General features: G+C 44.0%; 1 protein-coding gene across 2 annotated transcripts in view; it reads left to right on the top strand.

Moving 5' to 3' along the window:
- LOC142573308 (U2 small nuclear ribonucleoprotein auxiliary factor 35 kDa subunit-related protein 2-like) overlaps positions 1–21,585 on the top strand; it is a 234,685-nt gene that overhangs the window by 53,817 nt on the left and 159,283 nt on the right. For both annotated transcript variants that reach the window (XM_075682983.1, XM_075682984.1), the window contains exon 4: positions 11,160–11,286. In XM_075682983.1, coding sequence (XP_075539098.1) covers positions 11,160–11,286 — 127 coding nt within the window. The remainder of the gene's footprint in view (positions 1–11,159; positions 11,287–21,585) is intronic.

Below are 21,585 nucleotides of genomic sequence, written 5' to 3'. Positions count from 1 at the left end.
TCGGCAAACAGTCTAATTTGCACACCAGGAGTTATGGTTTTAACAATGTCATTTATATACATTAAAAACAGTAAAGGCCCCAAGACACTACCTTGGGGCACCCCTGATGTGACTGGGAGAGTGGCCGAGCTATGTTCACCTATTGTAACGTACTGAGTGCGTTTGCTCAGGTAAGCAATAATCCAGTTTATGAAAATGTCAGGTATGCCAATAATTCTAAGTTTGAAGATTAATTTGTTGTGCGGAACCTTATCGAAGGCTTTTCTGAAATCTAAAAATATTACATCTATTTGGCCATTATTGTCTAGAGATAGAGCAAATGAATGAATCACTGATACCAATTGCGTTACAGTCGAATAACCCTTTCTGAAGCCATGCTGAAACTCCGTGAGCACATTGTTTTCAGCTAAGAATTCTTTTATATAGTTTGCCACGATGTGCTTTAAGAGCTTGCAGCATTGTGATGTCAGAAAAATGGGACAATAATTTTGTAATCTTAGTCTATCTCCTTTTTTAAATATTGGAACAACTCGGGCCACTCTCCATTCATCAGGCAGTTGTGCCGACAGCACAGACGCAGAAAAAATTCGTACAAGAAAGCTGGCAATAAGTTCAGGATAACGTTTTAGAAAGATGTTTGGGATTTCCTCAGGGCCACAAGAAGCTTTGGTTTTTAGGTTTACCAACATGTTGACAATTCCAGCATAAGAAATAGAATCCACATCGAATGCCTGTTTTACTGGAAGCATAGTAATGCAATCATCTGACACTGCAAAGACACTTTGAAAATACTAATTAAAATGTAGTGCCATGTCTTCGTCATTAGTTATTGATGCGCCCTCAATTATTATCTGTGAAATCGGTTTCTTTCTTTCCTTCATATGGTTCCAAAATTTTGTAGGATCATTTTTAATAAAGTTTGGCAGAGAGTTGTTATAATAGTAACTCTTTGCAGCAGTCACCTTCTGTTGAAGAGAGTTCTGCGCCTCTTTTATTTTAACAGGATTACCATGCTTTCTTTTTAACCTTTTTACCTTGCGTTTAATATGAATGACATCGCGTGTCACCCAAGGTGTGTGTTTGCGAACTTTCTTTTTTTACTAGGGATGAATTGGTTCATGCAAAAGTGGCACATAATTTTGAATCGATTCCACAGAGAACAGGCATCAGTGCTGATAAAATCAACAAGACAGTTTTCCATGTGCTCATCGGCATGAGAGTAATCTTTGTAGCTAAGCACTGAGGAATAGTTTTGCGTCATCTGTAGAACTGGTAAGGTAATGCTCACTAGCCGGTTGTCGGAAAGTCCTTCTTCAATACAAACATAATATTCCGAAAAATCCTGGCTAAGAAATACCAAATCGAGAATGGAACTGCAAATGCCCTGTATGCGTGTCGGCTCGCGTACCACCTGTTTCTAGTTATAACGCAGCATAATATTGAAGACAATGTTGGCGTGCTTGCTGAACGCGTTTCCAGTATTAAGGCGCTCCCAGTCGATGTTCGGTAAATTAAAGTCATCTGCCAATATAATCTTATTCTTTCTGTGCCAGTTCATTTCATCATCTAATTTTTGTAAGTATTCGGGAGTAGTATCCGGTGGTCTGTATATGGTGTAAACAATAAAGCTGTGACCCCAAGAACTTATCTTGACGCGCAAACATTCAATCTCAGGGATATCTTCCAAGAGATGGGCAGAAATGCCATTTTTGATCAGGACGGCAACACCACCCCCCTGGTGCGCCTGTCTTTTCGGAACACTGTATAGGAATGAGGAAATATATCGTCACTTATTTCATCATGTAGCCAAGTCTCAGTTAAGACAGTAATATGAGGATCATGTTGCAGTAATAAAATTTCCGATGCATCAGTTTTATTTTTAATACTGCGGGCATTGACGTTAATCAGTCTGAGCTGCTTATGTGGCCCTTGGGGAGCGCATCAATCCTGCGAGTTTGTGGAATGGTTTAGCTCGTTTGCTGTGGGAGTCCGAAGGGAGCTTTGGGGAATTTGTACGTGTCTGTTTAGGCATTCATCCCAATACAAAGTATCCCTGCCAACCTTAAGCTTATCATGGATCAATGAAGCTCTTTTTTTAAGCAGCCGGTATTCTTTACAACTGTCCCAGAGGAGTTTTCTTTTTTTCAGTGTGGAAGGGGAATAATCGTTCTTAATGTAGATGTCAGACACTTTAAGTTTCTTGCAGTTTGCAAAAATTGCTTTCTTTTCACTGTAATCCTGAAGGTAAATTATGACAGGTTGGTTTCCTTTGTTTTTTCGTAGCCTATGTATTCGACCAATAGACTCACGTTTCACACCCAGCTTGTTTTGGAATACTTCCTTGACAATCTTTTCATTCATCATAGATTCGGTTTCGTCGGCTAACTCCTTTATCTCGTAAATAATCACCTTGGAGCGCCTCCTATGGTCCTCCAAACTAGTCATTTTTTTTGTCTGAAAAGTCATCACTTTCTCTAAGGATTTCAGCGTGGTTTCTACTTGACCGGTCTGAACTAGGGTTGCAGAAGAATCAGGGAGTTTAGTTTGCACGTCCTCCAGAGTACGTTGTAAGCTGGCAAGTACACTATTTATGTTGCATAACTGCACTTTCATTTCAGTTACATCTGTGAGGATAGCTTTTTGGCCTTCAAGCAGTTGGTCATACAGTTCCTTTTGTGTCGGTCCAGGATTTGTTTCTATATCACCACAAAGAAGTAACTTGCGCACCTGTAAACACTCGTTAGCCAGGCTAATACACTGTTTGGGGCACGGTAGGACCAGAATGCAACGATGGTCACTGCTAATGTCACAGAGGGACCAACCTGCACAACGAAGAGCAGGTGCCTGGTCAGCATCGTTGCAGTGCCGGGTCCGCCGTGCCCACTGAAGTTCAAGCAGCAGAGCGGTTCTTTTATACAGGCGGCTGTCGATGACGTCACGCTGCGCTGACCGAAAGGTGTCGCTAGAAGCTCAGGGCCATCAGAAGTTGACGGTGCAAAATGTTCGTTGGTTCGCACGTACTTTCTCCTATCGATGCTGATACGGTGATCCATGTAGTACGCGTGGCTAGTCATTGATACGGCGGCGGCTCCCAGCAAAACCTGCACAACGAAGAACAGGTGCCTGGTCAGCATCGTTGCAGTGCCGGGTCCGCCGTGCCCACTCTATGGTCTTGTTGTTTGGATATATTACTTATTTTATGCATATATGCAACGTAAGTGTGTGCGTATGTGTAAATTTCTGTACACAGGATGTTCTCCCTCCCTGTAATGACCCTCGAGAGAGAGGGTTAATGGTATTTCTAAATAAATAAATAAATAAATAAGAATGATGAAAACTGTCCAAGAAAGTGTTAACATAATGTAATGCACAGCAAACAAATAGGAATATTTGTGGCACTTAGTCTAGTATTGGAGGTACTACAGTATACTTCTAGGAAAAGTTAAAATAATGTTTAGTATTGCCGCAACAGATGCTGAACATCTCCGACAAGATCACTTAGTGGTTGACAAGGGGAAAAGCAATAGCTTAATTTGCATCAGAAGGATTAAGTGTTCCTTGTTATTGCCTTTACTAGACATTGTGGAAGATTCAGCAGTGTCATGTTTCGTTGTAATGCTGACTGGTACAGTGGGTCCGAAGCTGTGTATATGGAGTGTACTTCACTTGACCACGTGGGGTCTGACATGATGACCCTAGTGTACACTAGTGTATGTATGAGCAACTGTCACTCTGCTACCAAGGAATCAACATCGCACGCTTTGGTTATTTAATCAACCTCGGTCAGCTTGTGACCAGGAATGTCTAAGTCACCTGAACAGGCGGAAACATTTAACTCTTTTATTGGTATGCGTGGGACCAACTTCCAACTGATTTTTGCTGATTATTGTGAAGTTTGATATTACTAAGTCTGTGGCTGAGTAATCATGCCTCTCGGTAATTATCATATATGCTTGTATAAGGTTAAAACTTTTTTTCACAATCTTGTCAAAGTGAGGCAAATACACAAGAGCGGGTCATTTCGGTGCAATTTTTCTGGCGAAGCCTGCGTTCTCTCTTTATGAAAATTGTGAACTACGAAAATTTTATGCTATTGTTTTCATAATACATTTGCTTTTAAAGGAAACCTTTCTTTGCCTCTTTCTTTGACTTTTCCACTGCTGCTGCTGCTGCTGTCTAGCATGCTGCATCAGGAGATGTTTCAGAGCGTGCATATACATGGCAGCAAGGAGGCAGAGTTGAAATGCAATGCAAGAAACTAGTTTGGAGCTTCCCATTTGATGGTCATCACAATGCCTTCTGGAGCTGCCTGGGCGTCGGCGTAATACTATCTTGACAGCTGTATTATCCGTGACCCCCCGTGAAAGCACTGCAGAAACTGCCGTACTTGTGTTTCTACTATTGTGCAACATCCCAGAGCAAAGGTAGCGAGAGGAGGACAATAACTGGTAGAACCGATGCAACCACTAAACAAGCCACAAATGAGCCTTGCCACTCTTCGCTCGCAGTTCCTATATACGGGGGATTGCAGGAGATGGAAAACGCGACGTGAGGAGGTGAGGAAACGCTACTACTAGACACAGCAGTTGCAGACAAACTAGATGAATTTACGTTTAACGTATGGTGTGGTATGTTTCTGCTACTTCTGAAAAATAGAAGAAACATGGAATTTTGCAAATGTCAAGCAAACTTGTCACGCAAATTTGTCGAGCGGGCAATTGATGTCTAGGTGACCCTGCAGAAGCAGTCGAACGTCAAATCAACACTTATGCTGCCCGCTGTTGTAGCCTTGGGCCTATGGCATTGTTCAAGGTCATGGGCTCTATCCCAACCCTGGCAGCCACATGTTGATGGAGGCAAAATACAAGAATGCTCTTGTACTTAGATTTAGGTGCTCATTAAACAACCCCAGGAGTTCAAAATTAATCTATAGTCCACACTACGGTGTGCCTCATGATCAAGTTGTGGTTTTGGTGCAGACAGCCAAATAATTTAAGTTTAACACTTCTGTCATGGTTCAATGTGCCGTGTGTGGCAGTGACAATGCTGTCTCTCGGAGGTTATGAACAGTGGTGTGCAACAACACCTCAAAGAAACAACTCTTGTTATGTGTTACCTATACGACTCAGACAAAAAGTATAGCACTCAAGGTGACATTTACCACCAACTCACAACTCTTGTATTCCACTAAACGGTGAAGAACACCCTATGTGTTACGATTGGCCTGTAATGCCCCATGCAAAAAGGATGACCAAAAGACCATGTCTGATCGAAGTGGGAGGATGGATCCCTAATTTGCTATGGGTGTCTTGAGTGGTTGCCGGTCTGACGGGCCCCCTGCAGTGATTAAGGGCCCCTTTGTGTGTGTACATGACAAGAGGGAGGGCCGCCTTTCGTGAACTTGTGACTCAAGGGGAGGCTCCTTTCCGCGAACCAAACAGGACCCACAGGATGCCGCCAGCGGAGGCAAGCATGTGCAATGTCACCTAAAAGAGAGGGAGCAGCCACCCATCACCGACCGGACTCAGTACATGTCGTGTGACGTTGACGTGAGCAAAATCCCGCCTACGATTTTAGCGGGCCTATTTAAGCGTCACCGCAATGTATTATTTATTACTCTTCTCTTCTTTTATATCCTTTACCAACCTTGTAATAAACGGTGCAAGTTTCGCACTAGAAATCATCTCACCCCTGCCTGGTTGCCATGGTCTACCAGACACCTGCAGCCTGCCGACAATGCCATGCTACCCACTAGTAATGCCTGTCGAGGTTTGAGTAACCGGTGTTGCAACAGCTGTCAAGATCACCGCTAGTTGTTGTGAATCAAGGCAAGCAGCATAGAATGCTTCACTTGCGTCGATTCCCACAGTGTGTGGGATGCACATAATTTTTTCCTTTGAGCTTCTCACACTGTAGGCCACCAACGTGCGCATTTTTTTCAACGTCAACGTTGCAGCTGGCTGCACATTCTATGGTACATTACAACTTCTTGCTTTAGTGTAGCATTGTAAGCTGTCAAGGCACTTCCTTCTGGTAGGTACACACAACAACACTGCCGGCTGGACAAGCCCAAATCAGGGTGTGCACATTTGAGTTTTTTCAGTTAGTTCTTTTTCTTCAAATTTTGGTCTGCCATAATGGGGTTGTGGCTTTGACTTGAGTGCATAGGGTAGCTATATTTGGAAGCACCAAATATAAAGCAAATACAATGTGTGAGAACATGCGCAGGGTTCTGTTTGCTATGCCCGCATTCTCATTCTCTTCTTTCTTAGACGCGACACGCTTCTTCAAGGTGTTTCAGAGAGGGAATCCATTTAAATCTGAAGATGCAAGAGAGTGACAGAAGGAACAGTTTGTGCAGGGGTGGTGGGTTCTTAATTTGCTTGCCCCTCCATCTATTTACTCCAAGGTGGAGGGTGGAGCAGGTTGGATGGGAAGAGAATGCATTGCCAAGCGTAGGGAAAGCATGCGTGATTTAGAAGTGTGTGCATGTACTTAAGAGGCTTAAGTAGAATTTGCACGACTTTTAAACTCAAGGTTGCTGGTGTCCATCCCGTTATTAATGACAACATTTTACATGCATTCGCTGGGGGACAAGAAGTTGGAGGTTTCCTACGGGAAAACTGTCTGTAAGATAGGAGTCTTGCTAGCATCATACCTATTATGGAGTATGCCTGCGCTGAAATGGGGCGGGGGGGGGGGAATGCGCAGGGCATGTAATGAGTAAGGAGGGAGGATCACTGATGGTCATTAAGGGTTACCAACTGGATTCCAAGGGAAGGGTAGCGTAGCAGGGGACGGCAGAAAGTTAGGTGGGCGGATGGGATTAAGAAGTTCGCATGGGCAACATGGCCACAATTAGTACATGACCGGGGTAGTTGGAGAAGTATGGAAGAGGCCTTTGCCCTGCAGTGGGCGTAACCAGGCTGCTGCTGATGATGATGTTGATATTTGCTCCCACCACATTTTGTATCAAGAAGATGCGACTACGAATGGAAGATCTGTGAAACAAAGTGTCGTACTGATGCCTTCAAATGCTCTTTTTTTCCACATGCCATCAGTGAGTGGAACAAGCTGTCTCACTCTGTAATAGAACGCCAGTCCAAGGTAAAGTTTTGAGCACTATTGTAGAAATCTGATGAACTTAATGGACTTAGCTACTGGTACCCCCTCTTCGTATTTCGCTTTACTTATTTTCTTGCATTGACTGATGTGATGTCACATTGGACGATCCTTTCCATTTTTTTTTTTTCTTTTTACCAGGGGTTGAGCCCATGCCACATGCTGTACGTCTATCTTTGAAAGTTGTATGCCTGTATCCCCCTGCAATTATGCCTTCATGGCGCTGCAGGAAATATGAATAAATAAATAAATAAATAAATAGCAGAGACCTGTCATGTCTCTGCAGTGTAGTAATGGCTCCGGTGGAGGCAGTTTCATGTGAACAGGCCTGCAGCGCACTACGTGCCACAATGGTTCGGACACAAAAGACGACGAGAACACACCCACCACGCTGATGGTACGCAAGCAGTGGAACCAGCGGAATCAGGCTTCCGCCCGATTGAGTGGGCTTGGCTAAAAAAGAAATTTGTGGACACCGTGCACCGGTGTCTGTCTGGTCTTTCTTCACCCACAGGCGCTCAAGCACACTTTATGAAAGATGTGCCTCATACTAAAGGACATCTCCTTGCAAATATATTCCAGTGAAAGGTTTTTATGTGCTTTATATCAATGGAGCTATTAGTGGCCTCTGTGGTAGTGGCCATCCTTTTGTTTTAGTTTTCCTGCTCCACTTCAGCTGTGCATCATGCCCACTGGGAACAATGGCCACCATAGCATCAAGCTTTTGTATCGGCAAAATCTTGTGTTGTCCTCTGCTTGTCTTCACGCCTACCTAGCACCACCTGTCTGTCATTCTAATCTTGAGATCATGTAACGCCACTCTCCATTGTGTTCCCAACCTCAAAGGCCTTATTTATTGCTAGAGTTGTACTGATATCCACCACCAGATGGCACTGCTGCTCGATCAGTGATGCAGCACAAGTGCGATGCACAGTGTTGCAGTGTGCCAACGGTCAATCATATATCGACCATGCCCTTGTCTCAGGAACAGTTTTTTTAATGGTTATATCAAATGACTTTGGGTGATGGGGCCAGTCGAGGTGCTGCAGTAACGCAGCTTTATTCCCATCACATCCAACCACTTGTGTACATAGTGAAGTAAACTCTAACTAAAATTAAACGATAGATGAACTAGGGAAATACAACCGAATTAGCGATTGTAAACCTGTAACACTGAACTTTGCATGAGATACCAATGCAATGTAGTGTACAATAACGGAATACTCATAAAATAAATGAAAAGCAAATAACAGATTGTAATAAATGAAGAAAAGAAAATATGGGCCCTTCCTACAAAGGTCTGGGATTACAAGAAGGTGGTAGATGTTATGTAGCAGGAGGTACAGCAAACATGGCTAAAAAATTGTTTGACTGGAAAGGGGAAGCCATGTGAGTGGTGGGATGGGACGAGAAGTTGAGTTTACGTAAAAGTGCTGTTTATGTGGAACCAGTGCCGAAAAGAAAAAGATGGCAGTAATTAGGGGGAGTGCAAAAACAGATTTTACATGCGTGTGAGTGTTGAGCACATCATATTTTATAAAGAGACAACGACACACCAAAAAGATCCTGAAACCACACGGGGACATTGAGAGCAACTGCAGATGTACAGCCCTTCACAGGGGATGAAGACGTTGACCAATACCTGCCAACATTTACAATTTGATTGGAGAATGCCCTGTTTTTATCACTCATTTACAATTGCTGCATTGACACAATTATTTCCAATTTTTCATTTGTGTAAAGTTTAGGGAAAAACCACTTTCAAGATAGACAGTAAGTGAGTGATATTTCGTGGCCAAATTTTTTCAACCCATCAGTTATATGAAGCATCACATGTGGCTATGACATTAATCAATGTACAAGGGCAACCAAATCATCGGCAGCCATTGCGTGAATATTTCATTAATAAACTTGAGATTCATAGCTGCTTGTCTGTGGTGAGGAACGTTGCTGTGACCACAGAGCACAGTGGGCTCGTTAGGAGTGCCTGCACAGAACAAAGTCTGGGAGTCTTTAATAAACAGCCAACAAAATGTTACGGGGGTAAAAGAAGTAAGAAATATATTTAGAGGATATTTATAATAACTGTAGCATCTGACAAGATGGTAGACAGCGCACGAGATTAAGAGCATCGCCTTCTTCGGACTAATTTGAAAACGCCTTCGCCAGCCTGTCACATGACCACCAGAAGATGAAGCACTGACCCTGTGTCGGTTAGGAGGCAGTCGAATGATATGGCTTAAGATGTGCGACGTAGACCACATCGGAGTGATGCTGAGCCATGGTTGGGTCAAGAGGGGTGATTTCATACGTTACTTTACTTGCTTGACGCAAGACACATTAAGGGCCAGAGCAGCATGAAAGTAACTTCTCCAAGAGGCCCGCATGTCGCGACGGCAACCAAAGGAGAACCAATGCGCCCAATGTGTAACGTACGTCACAATGGTGGGTGTCATATAAGTGTCGCTGATTTTCCTGCAACTCCACAGGTCAACGTCAGGCAATATGGCGTGCTTCTTGCGCTTTGGCTATGGCTTCACGGGCATACTCGGATGTGAAATTCAGATTAGCAAGCAGAATGATGTTGAAAGGTAGCGTAAGGTCACGACCAAACAAAAGGAAGAGTGGAGAGAAGCCTGCGGTATCATGGCAAAAAGAATTATAGGCGAAAGTAAGGAATGGCAATGCAACGTCCCAGTTGCAGTAGTCAGCAGAGACATGAGCATGTCCATACATGGACAGCATGTCAGTAAGGGTTTGGTTGAGATGCTTGGTTAGACCGTTCGTTTGTGGATGGTAAGCAGTAGCAAGTTTGTGCTTAGTCGCGCATGAGTGTAGGATGCCATTAACAACTTTAGAAAGAAAGTAGCGGCCTAGGTCGTGAGGTGCTGTTGAGGGGCATAGTGGTGAAGGATGAGGTTCTATAGGAGGAAGTCGGTGACATCGGCTGCACAACTTGTCAGAAGAGCCTAACTGGCTAGAACTTCACACGCACAATGCAAAGACGTGGGATTGTTCCCCACCTGCGGCAAGTTCTTTTTTCATCCACTTTCATTGCCATTAATTTATCACTTCTTTAATTGAATTAGTAAGTACAAGTAATTTCCCCTATGTTGTCCTTGGTGTCATTGCTTGTTGGCATCTCATGATATGGTTATTAAATATCAGGCTCCTCGGTTAACCTCCTTTCTTCTCGTTGATTATGGTATGGTAACGTAACTAGATCACACAAGCCACTTGGCTGTATTTCACCATTTCAATTGAAAGGGGATGCTGTTAGGAATAATTATCCACATCGTAATTGAATTTATATGCCTTTGTTTGTCTGTTGGAGGTAAAGCCTAAGGCCTGGTTCACACAGCCGTCATCTTCCCCATCCCATCATCATCACGGCATTTTCTGGGGGCGGCACTTCCTTGCCATTTTCTCCCAAAGCATGGGACGCCACCAACATTGCCTGATGCTCCCAACGTTGCCGGCATCCCATGTTAAAGGAAACACCGGCAAAGAAATGCTCTCTCCTGACTGAAACCAGTGCCGTGATGGCAATGGGATGAAGTGGGTAACGTCTGTGTGATTCCAGCCAAACGATTTATTGCTCTTACTGCATTTAAAGAAGTTTATCCAGTAGCCATCAGATTTACTTTTTGCATAGAAGTAAAGAAAGCAAGTGATGGGCTTTTTAAAAAGTTGAAGAAAATGGCAGGCAACTTTTCAGTGATACTATGGTCTCTCGGGTACATGTGCAGAAATAGATTTGGCTCCGAGATTATTGACAGCGCTGCCTAGAGCACGCTAGTCAATTTGCCATATTTGAAGGGAGCTGCCCCTTGAAGTGTTCTAGAAGTTTGCGTGTCATGACACGTGGGGGACACTCAGTGTTGTCAACTGCAGTGTTGTGAAGACAACTCTGCACTTTCTGGGCATGGGAGCTGTTTGAGAGATGAAATAAAAACATCAGTGGCCCTCTCATTCAGTGCAGCATTCAGTGTTTCCCGAGCTCCTGCTGCTGCAGTAGATTTGTCTTCCTCATGCAGGCAACGGCAGCATGAGCTGTGGCTGGAACGGGAGGCGGAGGCACAGCGTGAATTCAAGCAGCGCTGCCGCCTGGAGGAGGAGCGCGAAACAGCGCTTGCGAACCGGGCTAAGGGAGCCAGCAAAGAGGTAGGTAGCTACATTGTTTCTGCTGTTCAGTGTAAGCTTGCTCTAAGGGGCATGCTACGACAGTTTATTTATTTATTTAGTACCCTCAGCACCAGAAAGGCATTACAGTGGGGCATTGCAAATAGTATAAAACGTGTGGAAGATATCTTCACATCAATACATAATCTGTAAGAAAGAAAATGATAGCAGGAGTTAGTCGAGCCCACTTATAACAATATTCAAGTGCCACGAAAATCCCATTGGTATAACCGATAATTGTTATAACCGGGTTGCATGAAAAAAATCAAAATGGGGGGATGGCAGAGCTGATGGATGGCAAAGGATGACCTTCCTCCATCCGGCTGCTGATTGTGTTTATTCGTTTAACTGCTTCCTGGGCGCTCTGATCAAATGTGTAACAAACCGTGGCTGTCGACGTTAAAGAATGGCACTGCTATAACAACTGCAAAGAGGGGCCATGGGTGGCAAGTGATATGTGAGCACCGCCGAGGCATTGCTTGGGTGGCACCGAAAGGGGCCTTTTAAAAATTGCGAAAAATTGCAGTCTGTCAGCTCGAGAAATCTAGAAGAGATGCTGAAGCGAGATCGCTACAAACATCTCCCCACGTACTTCTCACTGGCTTGCACAAGAAAACCCTATCGCCATCAGCCTTGCATGCTTTACGCGAAGCTTGCTGATATCCTTCTCCAAGGCATTCAGGGGCTCCACGTAGTGCAGTGGAAGGTTCCTCGCGAAAATAAAGTCCTGGAAGGACTGAATCCTCTGCCGGGCCTCCTGTGAGGACAACATTGAGGCAGCCTGCCCTACCACGTCATCACTACTGTCGTCGACGTCACTATACGATGCAAGCAGTCCGCGACAATCGCCTCATCGGTTAGAAGCACTTAGTTTCCAAATCTATAGCCATGTACTTTCTTTTCACCGGCAACATTGTGCATTGCCGATGATCAGCAGGTGCACCAGCCATCTTCCGCTTCGGCGGCGAGTGAAACTAACTGTTGGTCAAATGAGGCTGAGAAACCACTTGGCCAGGAACGATTTCAACGCAGCCAACAAAGACGAACGCAAACAATTAAGCTGTTTGCAGAACTGCGCTGAATGAGGAGCCAGTGAGAAATCTGCGGGCAGTGCAGTTGGTGTGGTCCATTCGTGTTCGGAGGGGTGGAAGGGCGACGGGAAAGAGGTGCGCAGAGATGGCTGGAAAATGTGCACGCAGCGGCTGTTGAAGCAGCGGTCCATCGTGCAGTGGCTTGAATTTCTCGTTTTCTCTTTTCTTTTTTTCAAGGATTTCGCATTTCACTACTTTTCAGCATGGATACCCAGCAGCCAGACTTCATCGTTATAACTGATAATGCGGCATCGGGGCATTGTAGTGAGTGGGTTGCTTCACCATGGAAAACATACAGAAGTTGATGGTGCAGTAGCTTCTCATTGTTATAACCGATACATTGTTAAAACTGGTATTGTTATAAGTGGGTTCGACTGTATAGCAGTTTCAAAGTATGTAAAGTTCTACTCAGGCAATGTGTCCAGAGAAAAGAAATGGAAATTTGATCACTTCACGGGGCCAGAAATATGTCATTTGACCCAACTATAATGACATCAGCAGGCAATCTATCTTGCTCTTCGATAATTTTCATAAAAAAAGGCTTTCAAAGCAATGTTGTCAAGTTGTGTGTGGGAGGTCTCTAACTTAAATAGCAGCTTCACTTGCATTGAGAATCGTGCTAGCTTTATTTTCTCGGAGTGTCGGCATGGATTACTTAGGTTTGGCAGGTTGTGCAGCATTTAGGTTTTACTGGTGCTGCACACTGGTATGCTTGAATTACGCTGATCTCTGTAGTGTATTAAGTATCAACAGGGCCACAAAAATAAACTGTTGGAAGTAGCGCCTGTCCCTGTGTGTACGTGCCTTTTTGTGTCCATATCCAGTTAGTGCTTTTTTAGTCATGCTTATGGAATACCAACATGCCCAAACTGCCACTCTGATAAATCAGTGGCAGCACATAAGGTAATTTTTTTATTGGAAACAGTAATTTAGCAGGTCACGGTTGTTTGTGAGTTTGTTCGTAATGCATGACATCACTGAACATGATATGTGATGAAGAAAAGATATCCAGTCTGGGATCATACTGATCCCAGTTGTGCTTTCAGTGATATCATTCTAGCCAGTATGTCATGGCTGCTGTGCGCTAGTAAACAGATAATTATAGAGCATTGCTGCTCAGTGGGCCTTGTGACATTCAGCGTACACCAGTGCCCAACTGTGCACTGTCTGGATGCCATGCATGCATCGTTGCAGATGTGGCAGCATATTCATTGCACTAGCTGCACATTATTTCTCTGAGATTCACATTTTTGTGATGCAAATGGACAAAAGCTTGTGTGCCAGGAGCAAAGGCCAACTTAGTAAAAGCCACTTTGTGTCATGTCTTACTGGCAGATGGTGCTACAGACAGCATACGTCCGCTGCGGCATGCAAGCTGCATGCTTCAGATGGGGGGACGAACTGGATTTTATTAGCCGAGCTGCAGCATGCAAGCTGCATGCATCTTCAGATGCGGGAGGAATTGAACTTTATTAGCCGAGGTAAGGTAAATGCAAGAAATATGTGATGAGCACTTGGATCCGTAATTATAATGCTAGTGTGGATTCATGGATAAACAACGCTAAGTGACACATATACCGTATTTTCCGGTGTATAACTCGTTTTTATTTTTTTTTCATCGGTGTGTTTTTTAGAACGGTGCAACTTATATCCTTTTTTTTTTCGGAAAAAGCTCCTGTCAAAATTGTATTGGATGCTATGGCCACGCAAAGCGCGCTGGGTTGACCTCCTCTGTCAGTCGGTATGAGTTGTGCATGCTATGGAGGTACCGGATCCTTCTCGTGATCGAGTTGTCGAGCACCGTGTGAGAAGGCCGAAGCAGCAACGCAAGCGACGGCAGGCCGAGCGCGAGTCGACCGACTCTGAAGTCGTTGCATCTGCAGATCGCTTTCAAGATACGGTACGCGTTGCTGCGCAAACTACGCGGTTGCTACCAGATTACAAGCGACCCCCCTCCCACTCGCGCTGCCTTACCGCTTTCCTCCCTTGTGTGCAATTCGGCTCACTTGCACGTACGGCATGTGGGGATGATGTTATCACCCTTGGACGTTGTACGGAACATCGTGGTGACTATGGCGATAGAAATTCGTCTGGAGTGTCCATTTCTTGCTATCGCAATTCTGTAGGAATGGCACCGATACACTTGTGTGTGACCTGCGTTCACGAAGTTCAACGTCACTGTATATTTTTTTTAATCGCTTACCTAATGAACAGTACATCTTATACACCCACCGGTGCGTCTTATATTTTTTTTTTTTCGGAAATACTGCCGTTTTAAGGGGGGTGCAACTTATACATACTTGCGACTTATAGACCAGAAAATACGTTGGAAATAAAAAAAAAAGGCTATAAGACTTTTTTATGTTATGCAGGCAGGAGTCAGCTTCTTTTTTGCATTACATTTCAGCGTACAACGTGACTCGTGACTACTTAATGAAGACTGTATCATAACGGCGCAAAGGAGAAACAGAAAACATATGGAACTGGACACATGCTCCACTCCAACTAGAAATTTTATTTCGAATGACTTGGCTATGAAGTGCTCACTGCGCATCAGGCACACAGGGCACACACCATCACCCATCGAGATTGCACGATTCAGTCAATTCACTTGTCTACATGGTACCTTGTCCAGTCTCTCTCTCTGTCCTTTCTCTCTCTGACCTTCACTTAGCAATGCACCGTATTTATTCGATTATAAGGCAGTCATTAATAAAGGGGAAAATCAGTCGTGTCCAGACCAGGACGAATTTTTCTTCATCTGCGAGGCGTTTTCTTTCGAGGGAACACCCATGGGTTTCCTTTGTAGCAGTTTGCTATGTTTGGGTGGATGTCTCATTTTCCCTTTATTAATTACTTCACCGTGCGGGTTTCCGCAGGACTATTATTTATTTATTTATTTATTTTTATTTATTATACCTCAAAGGCCCCAGAGATTTATTTATTTATTTATTTATTTGTAAAATACCTTACAAGGCCCCTTCTTGGGGATTGAGTAAGGGGGGCATACAATCAAGTACATAAAATTAACAACAATAACAAATGAAAACAGCAGCCAAGTGCACAGCCTAAAAGTCATGAAACATATTAGCTACATAAAGCTGCATATGATTACAATAAAAAGGAACAATATAAGTTAGTAACAACGTATAACACTGCAAGAAAAAGGCAAAGAAATAATACGGAGCAGTGAGTGTGATATTAATGGTTAACATGGGTTAAGCGAGTTCAGTGAGCTCTTGAATTTATCATGGTCAGTTTCCAAAACTATGTTGTCGGGGAGGTTGTTCCAGAGCCGAATGGCACGTGGAATTGCAGACGAGTTAAATGCTTCTGTTTTACCATAGATGCGCATGAAGCTATGATGATTGTATAATCTGTGCGACGTGTGCGATGGCGTTTCTAGGTGTAAGGCATGTTTGTTAGTCTGGTGGGCGTATTTATGAAATAATGACAAAAGGGCTATGTCGCGACGATTACTTAGTAGCTGAAGTGATAGGTGAATCTTTATTAGAGTTACGCTAGAACGGTAGTTATAATTTCGGGAAATGAAACGTGCGGCTCTATTTTGGATTGATTCCAGCATGGTAATTAGGTAATTTTGATGGGGAGACCAGATTGGAGCGGCGAACTCAAGTCGAGGATGAACAAATGTTTGATATGCCAGTTTGCGGATAAGTGGAGGTGAGTTCCGAAGGTTACGTCGCAGGTAACCCAGTGATCGAGAAGCACTGGCACAGATGGTAGTAATGTGGGAAGTCCAGGAGAGGTTTGTTGAAAGATTAACGCCTAGATATTTACATGATGATGTCCGAGGTAATGGGACATTTTTAATACAGTAAGAATAGTCCAAGTTATTGCGTTTGCGGGTGAAGGACATCACTTTACATTTTGATGAGTTTAGAGTCATTAGCCAGGTGTCACACCAATTAGTGATTTCGTTAAGATCATTTTGGAGGATCAGGTGGTCATCGGAGGTGTTAATAGAACAATAGATAATGCAGTCGTCAGTGAAAATGCGCATGCATGATGATAAGTTATTGGGTATGTCATTAATGTATATCAGAAAGAGTAAGGGACCAAGAACGCTTCCTTGTGGTACACCGGATGAAACATCTGAAAGGGGCGAGGAGAAGCTGTTAGTGAAAGTAAACTGCTGCCTGTTAGAAAGAAAATTTCGAAGCCAGGATAGTGTTAGTGAATTAAGTTTTAATGATGATAACTTCAAAAACAGGCGACAATGAGCTACGCGGTCAAAAGCTTTAGAAAAATCTAGAAAGATGCTGTCAGTTTGAAGGTTTGAGTCCATGTTAAAATGTAAATCTGTCGTAAATTCAAGCAGTTGCGTTTCGCACGACAAACCTCTCCTGAAACCATGTTGATTATGAAAAAAGAAGTTGTTCGATTCTAGATGTTGGTAAATATGAGATGCAATAATATGTTCCATCATTTTGCAGCATATGCACGTTAGTGATATCGTTCGGTAGTTCTCAGTTAGGTTCTTGTCAGCGTCTTTGAATATGGGTATGACTTTGGCTGTTTTCCAATCTTGGGGTATCTGACCTGTCATTAATGATTGATGAAAAATGTGAAATAAAAACTTGCTAGATACTGATACTGTATTTTTTAGTAATTTAGAATTAATATTGTCAATACCTGCTGAAGATGAAACCTTCCTATTATTAATAAGTTGAACAATACCATCAATAGTAATGTTAATAGGTTCCATGTACTGGTAATCTAGGTCGGCAACAATGGGCAAATTAGTAATACTTTCTTTTGTGAATACGGATGAGAAAAATTTATTAAAAACTTGAGCGCACTCACTGTTAGGAATAGGAATGTTGTTTTCTTTATTGTGTAACGAGATGTCATTAGTATTGTGTTCAGGAGATAAAATTTACCAGAACTTTCTGGGATTAGATTTGAGTAGTGAAGGAAGGTCTTGGGAAAAATATTGATTTTTGGCTACATTGAGAGCGGAGCAGTAAGAACTTAAACAGTTAAGGTACCTTTCCCAAGCTGACGGGGTGCCGGTTCGTTTTGCAGTTCTGTATGAACGTTTCTTTTTGTTTCTGAGTAGATGAAGGGACTTAGTGAACCACGGTTTGTTTTTGTCTTCAGTTATTCTGATTAAAGGAATGTTCTGCTCAACCAATGCGCATAACTTATCTCGGAACATGACCCAGTTATCATGAACAGACCTGGTGTGGAACGAAGGTAGGAAATGATGTTCAAGAAATGATTCTAGCTCAATGATGATTACTTCATAATTTCCTTTGTTATAGTCACGAATTGTCTTACTTAAGATACCTGTAAATGGTAATGGGATACTGATGGATACATTCAGTAATCTGTGGTCACTGAAACCATCCGAGCATGTTACTTCTTCTATAGTTTCTGGGGCGTTAGTTAGTATAAGATCTAAGAGGTTAGAGCCACGGGTAGGTTCTTTAATGATCTGGAACAGATTATAATCTAATGTTAGGCTAATGAATTCTGATGAAAAACTGCAGGATGACGACAAGTTTGGCCAATCAATGAGAGGAAGATTAAAGTCTCCTATAAGGTATGTGAACTCAGTTGGACAGAGCTGGGTGGCTTTAGCAATGCTGCTGCGCAGTTCATCAATGAAGCAATGACTGTAATTTGGAGGGCGGTAACAAACGCCTATCAAAACTTTGGCAGAACGGCAGCGGCATGCGGCCCAGACAATCTCCAGACCTGAAGATGTGTCAATAATGTATGATGCGATAGTTTTTTTAATAGCGAGGAGGACGCCACCATCTCTTCTATCTGAGCGATCGCAGCGATAAATATTATAGGTTAGTTTTACGGGAAGAATTTCAGGATCGGCTAACTCGGGGGAAAGCCAGGTTTCGGCGAGAGCTAGAATAGTGCAGTTGCAGTCTTCAAGATAAGATGAGACGAGTTCGCGTTTCGACATCAGGCTTCTAATATTAGTGAATGATATTGTTAACGATGTAGCAATGCTATGAGTTAGCGGCGCTTCACATGTGTCTTGGTCTAGCTATCTGCTGATTTCCACAACTGAACGCTTTGTGGCATCATATGCATAAGATTTGTTCATCATCATCATCATCAGCCTGGTTACGCCCACTGCAGGGCAAAGGCCTCTCCCATACTTCTCCAACAACCCCGGTCATGTACTAATTGTGGCCATGCCGTCCCCGCAAACTTCTTAATCTCATAACTTCTTAATCTCATGTGCAGCGGTGGCGTAGAGGTAGAACACCCACCTCGCGTGCAAGAGGTCCGTGGTTCGAATCCCGGTGCCGGCAATTTTCCACCGGATTAAAAAAAAAAATCCGCGTGTTGATAAAATTGCACAAACAGGCCTGGAGTGTGGCCTGATTCCGGTGACCAGAACCGGTAACGCACTCCCTCACCAGAGCAGGATTGGCCACCCTGGTGCAGTACTTGGCCACAACCTCCTATATGAACACAACAATCAAACCCCTGCCCTCAGTCCCCAGCAGCTGCGAAGCAACTGACCACGGCGGCGGTCAGACCTGTGACGCAGCAGAGGGTGCTAATTGGATTGGATTGGAGAAACTTTATTTATGCCTCCAGTTGGGCGCTCGCGCGCCCCGACGAGGGCCTACGTCATCCTCGAAGTTGCTGTTACTCGGCGCTGGTCTCCGCTCGCCGTTGCCGGCTCGCTGGGTCTGTGCCTTTCGAGCGCCTCGAGGACCTGCTGGACGGCCCAGAGCTGATCGTCTCGGTCATAGCTCTTCGCGGCTGCCTCGAGCCGTGGTGGGAGTGTTCTTTGTTTACCGTCTTCTGGATATTTAATGCAGTCTCACAAGATGTGCGTGTAGTCTGCGGTCTCCCTGTGGCAGACTCTGCACGATATGTCTCGAGGTACATGCGATTAATCAGTTTCGGGCTCTGTAGCGATCCTGTCTGGAGCTGTCTCAATACTACCGCCTCCGCTCGACTCAGTCTCAGGTGCGGGGGTGGGAGAGTCCTGTGAGCCAGGCGGTAGTCCTTCGTGATTTCATTGTAATCCGTCATGCGGTCCTTGGTTCCGAACCACGTCGAACGGTCTGTCGCCGGGGTGCGGTTGGTTAGCGCTCGCGCCGCTGCGTGTGCCGTCTCATTATGGTTCTCATTGCATTCCGACGCGTCGCCCGCGTGCGCCGGACGACGCGTTCCCTGTTTCCGGATTGGCCGCCATTGGAATCTGAACCTGGTAATGTTTAACGCTAGAACGTTATTTAGTGAGGCAAATCTAGCAGTGCTATTGGAGGAATTAGAGGGCAGTAAATGGGATATAATAGAGCTCAGTGAAGTTAGGAGGACGAAAGAAGCATATACAGTGCTGAAAAGCGGGCACGTCCTGTGCTATCGGGCTTTAGCAGAGAGACGAGAACTAGGAGTCGGATTCCTGATTACTAAGGATATAGCTGGTAACATACAGGAATTCTATAGTATGAACGAGAGGGTGGCAGGTCTTGTTGTGAAACTTAATAAGAGGTACAAATTGAAGGTTGTGCGCCCCTACATCCAGTCATGATGACCAGGAAGTCGAAAGCTTCTATGAAGACGTGGCAACGGCGATAGGTAGACTGAAAACAAAATACACTATACTGATGGGCGACTTCAATGCCAAGGTAGGCAAGAAGCAGGCTGGAGACGAATCAGTGGGGGAATATGGCATAGGCACCAGGAATAGCAGGGGAGAGTTATTAGTAGAGTTTGCGGAACAGAATAATATGCGGATAATGAATACCTTCTTCCGCAAGCGGGGTAGCCGAAAGTGGACGTGGAGGAGCCCGAATGGCGAGACTAGAAATGAATTAGACTTCATACTCTGCGCTAACCCTGGCATCATACAAGATGTGGACGTGCTCAGCAAGGTGCGCTGCAGTGACCATAGGATGGTAAGAACTCGAATTAGCCTAGACCTGAGGAGGGAACGGAAGAAACTGGTACATAAGAAGCCGATCAATGAGTTAGCAGTAAGAGGGAAAATAGAGCAATTCCAGATCAAGCTACAGAACAGGTATTCGGCTTTAACTCAGGAAGAGGACCTTAGTGTTGAAGCAATGAAGGACAATCTTGTGGGCATCATTAAGGAGTGTGCAATAGAAGTCGGTGGTAACTCCGTTAGACAGGATGCCAATAAGCTATCGCAGGAGACGAAAGATCTGATCAAGAAATGCCAATGTTTAAAAGTCTTTAACTCTACAGCTAGAATAGAACTGGCAAAATTTTTTAAGTTAATCAACAAGCGTAAGATAGCTGACTCAAGAAGTATAATATGGATAGAATTGAGCATGCTCTCAGGAACGGAGGAAGCCTAAAAGCAGTGAAGAAAAAACTAGCAATAAGCAAGAATCAGATGTATGCGTTAAGAGACAAAGCCGGCAATATCATTACTAATATCGATGAGATAGTTCAAGTGGCTGAGGAGTTCTATAGAGATTTATACAGTATCAGTGGCACCCACGATGATAATGCAAGAGAAAATAGTCTAGAGGAATTCGAAATCCCACAGGTAACGGCGGAAGAAGTAAAGAAAGCCTTGGGAGCCATGCAAAGGGGGAAGGCAGCTGGGGAGGATCAGGTAACAGCAGATTTGTTGAAGGATGGTGGGCAGATTGTTCTAGAGAAACTGGCCACCCTGTATACGCAATGCCTCATGACTTCGAGCGTACTGGAATCTGGGAAAAACGCTAATATCATCCTAATCCATAGGAAAGGGGCCGCCAAAGACTTGAAAAATTATAGACCGATCAGCTTACTGTCCGTTGCCTACAAAGTATTTATTAAGGTAATTGCAAATAGAATCAGGAACACCCTAGACTTCCGTCAACCAAAGGACCAGGCAGGATTCCGTAAAGGCTACTCAACAATAGACCATATTCACACTATCAATCAGGTGATAGAGAAATGTGTTGAATATAACCAACCTTTATTATTTAAAAACGTTTTGTGCGCAAACAGACAGGGACAAAGAAAAGGGTAACATAAGGACGAGCGCTTTCTAACAACTGGTTTTATTTTCGAAGAACTTCCTGTTTAAATAGCCACAGATCTGCGCAATCTAGAAAAACAGAGCACGTCTATAGTGCATATAACTTGAGATGAAATGCCGTGGACCAAAGCCACCCGGTCAACATAAGAACATCAAGGCGCATGTAACCAGCACTTACGATAAAAA

This window comes from Dermacentor variabilis, chromosome 2 (genome assembly GCF_050947875.1).
Source record: "Dermacentor variabilis isolate Ectoservices chromosome 2, ASM5094787v1, whole genome shotgun sequence".
Taxonomy (NCBI): Eukaryota; Metazoa; Arthropoda; class Arachnida; order Ixodida; family Ixodidae; genus Dermacentor; species Dermacentor variabilis.
Note: the sequence above shows the minus strand (reverse complement) of the source record. Positions and strands in the feature narration are given on the sequence as shown.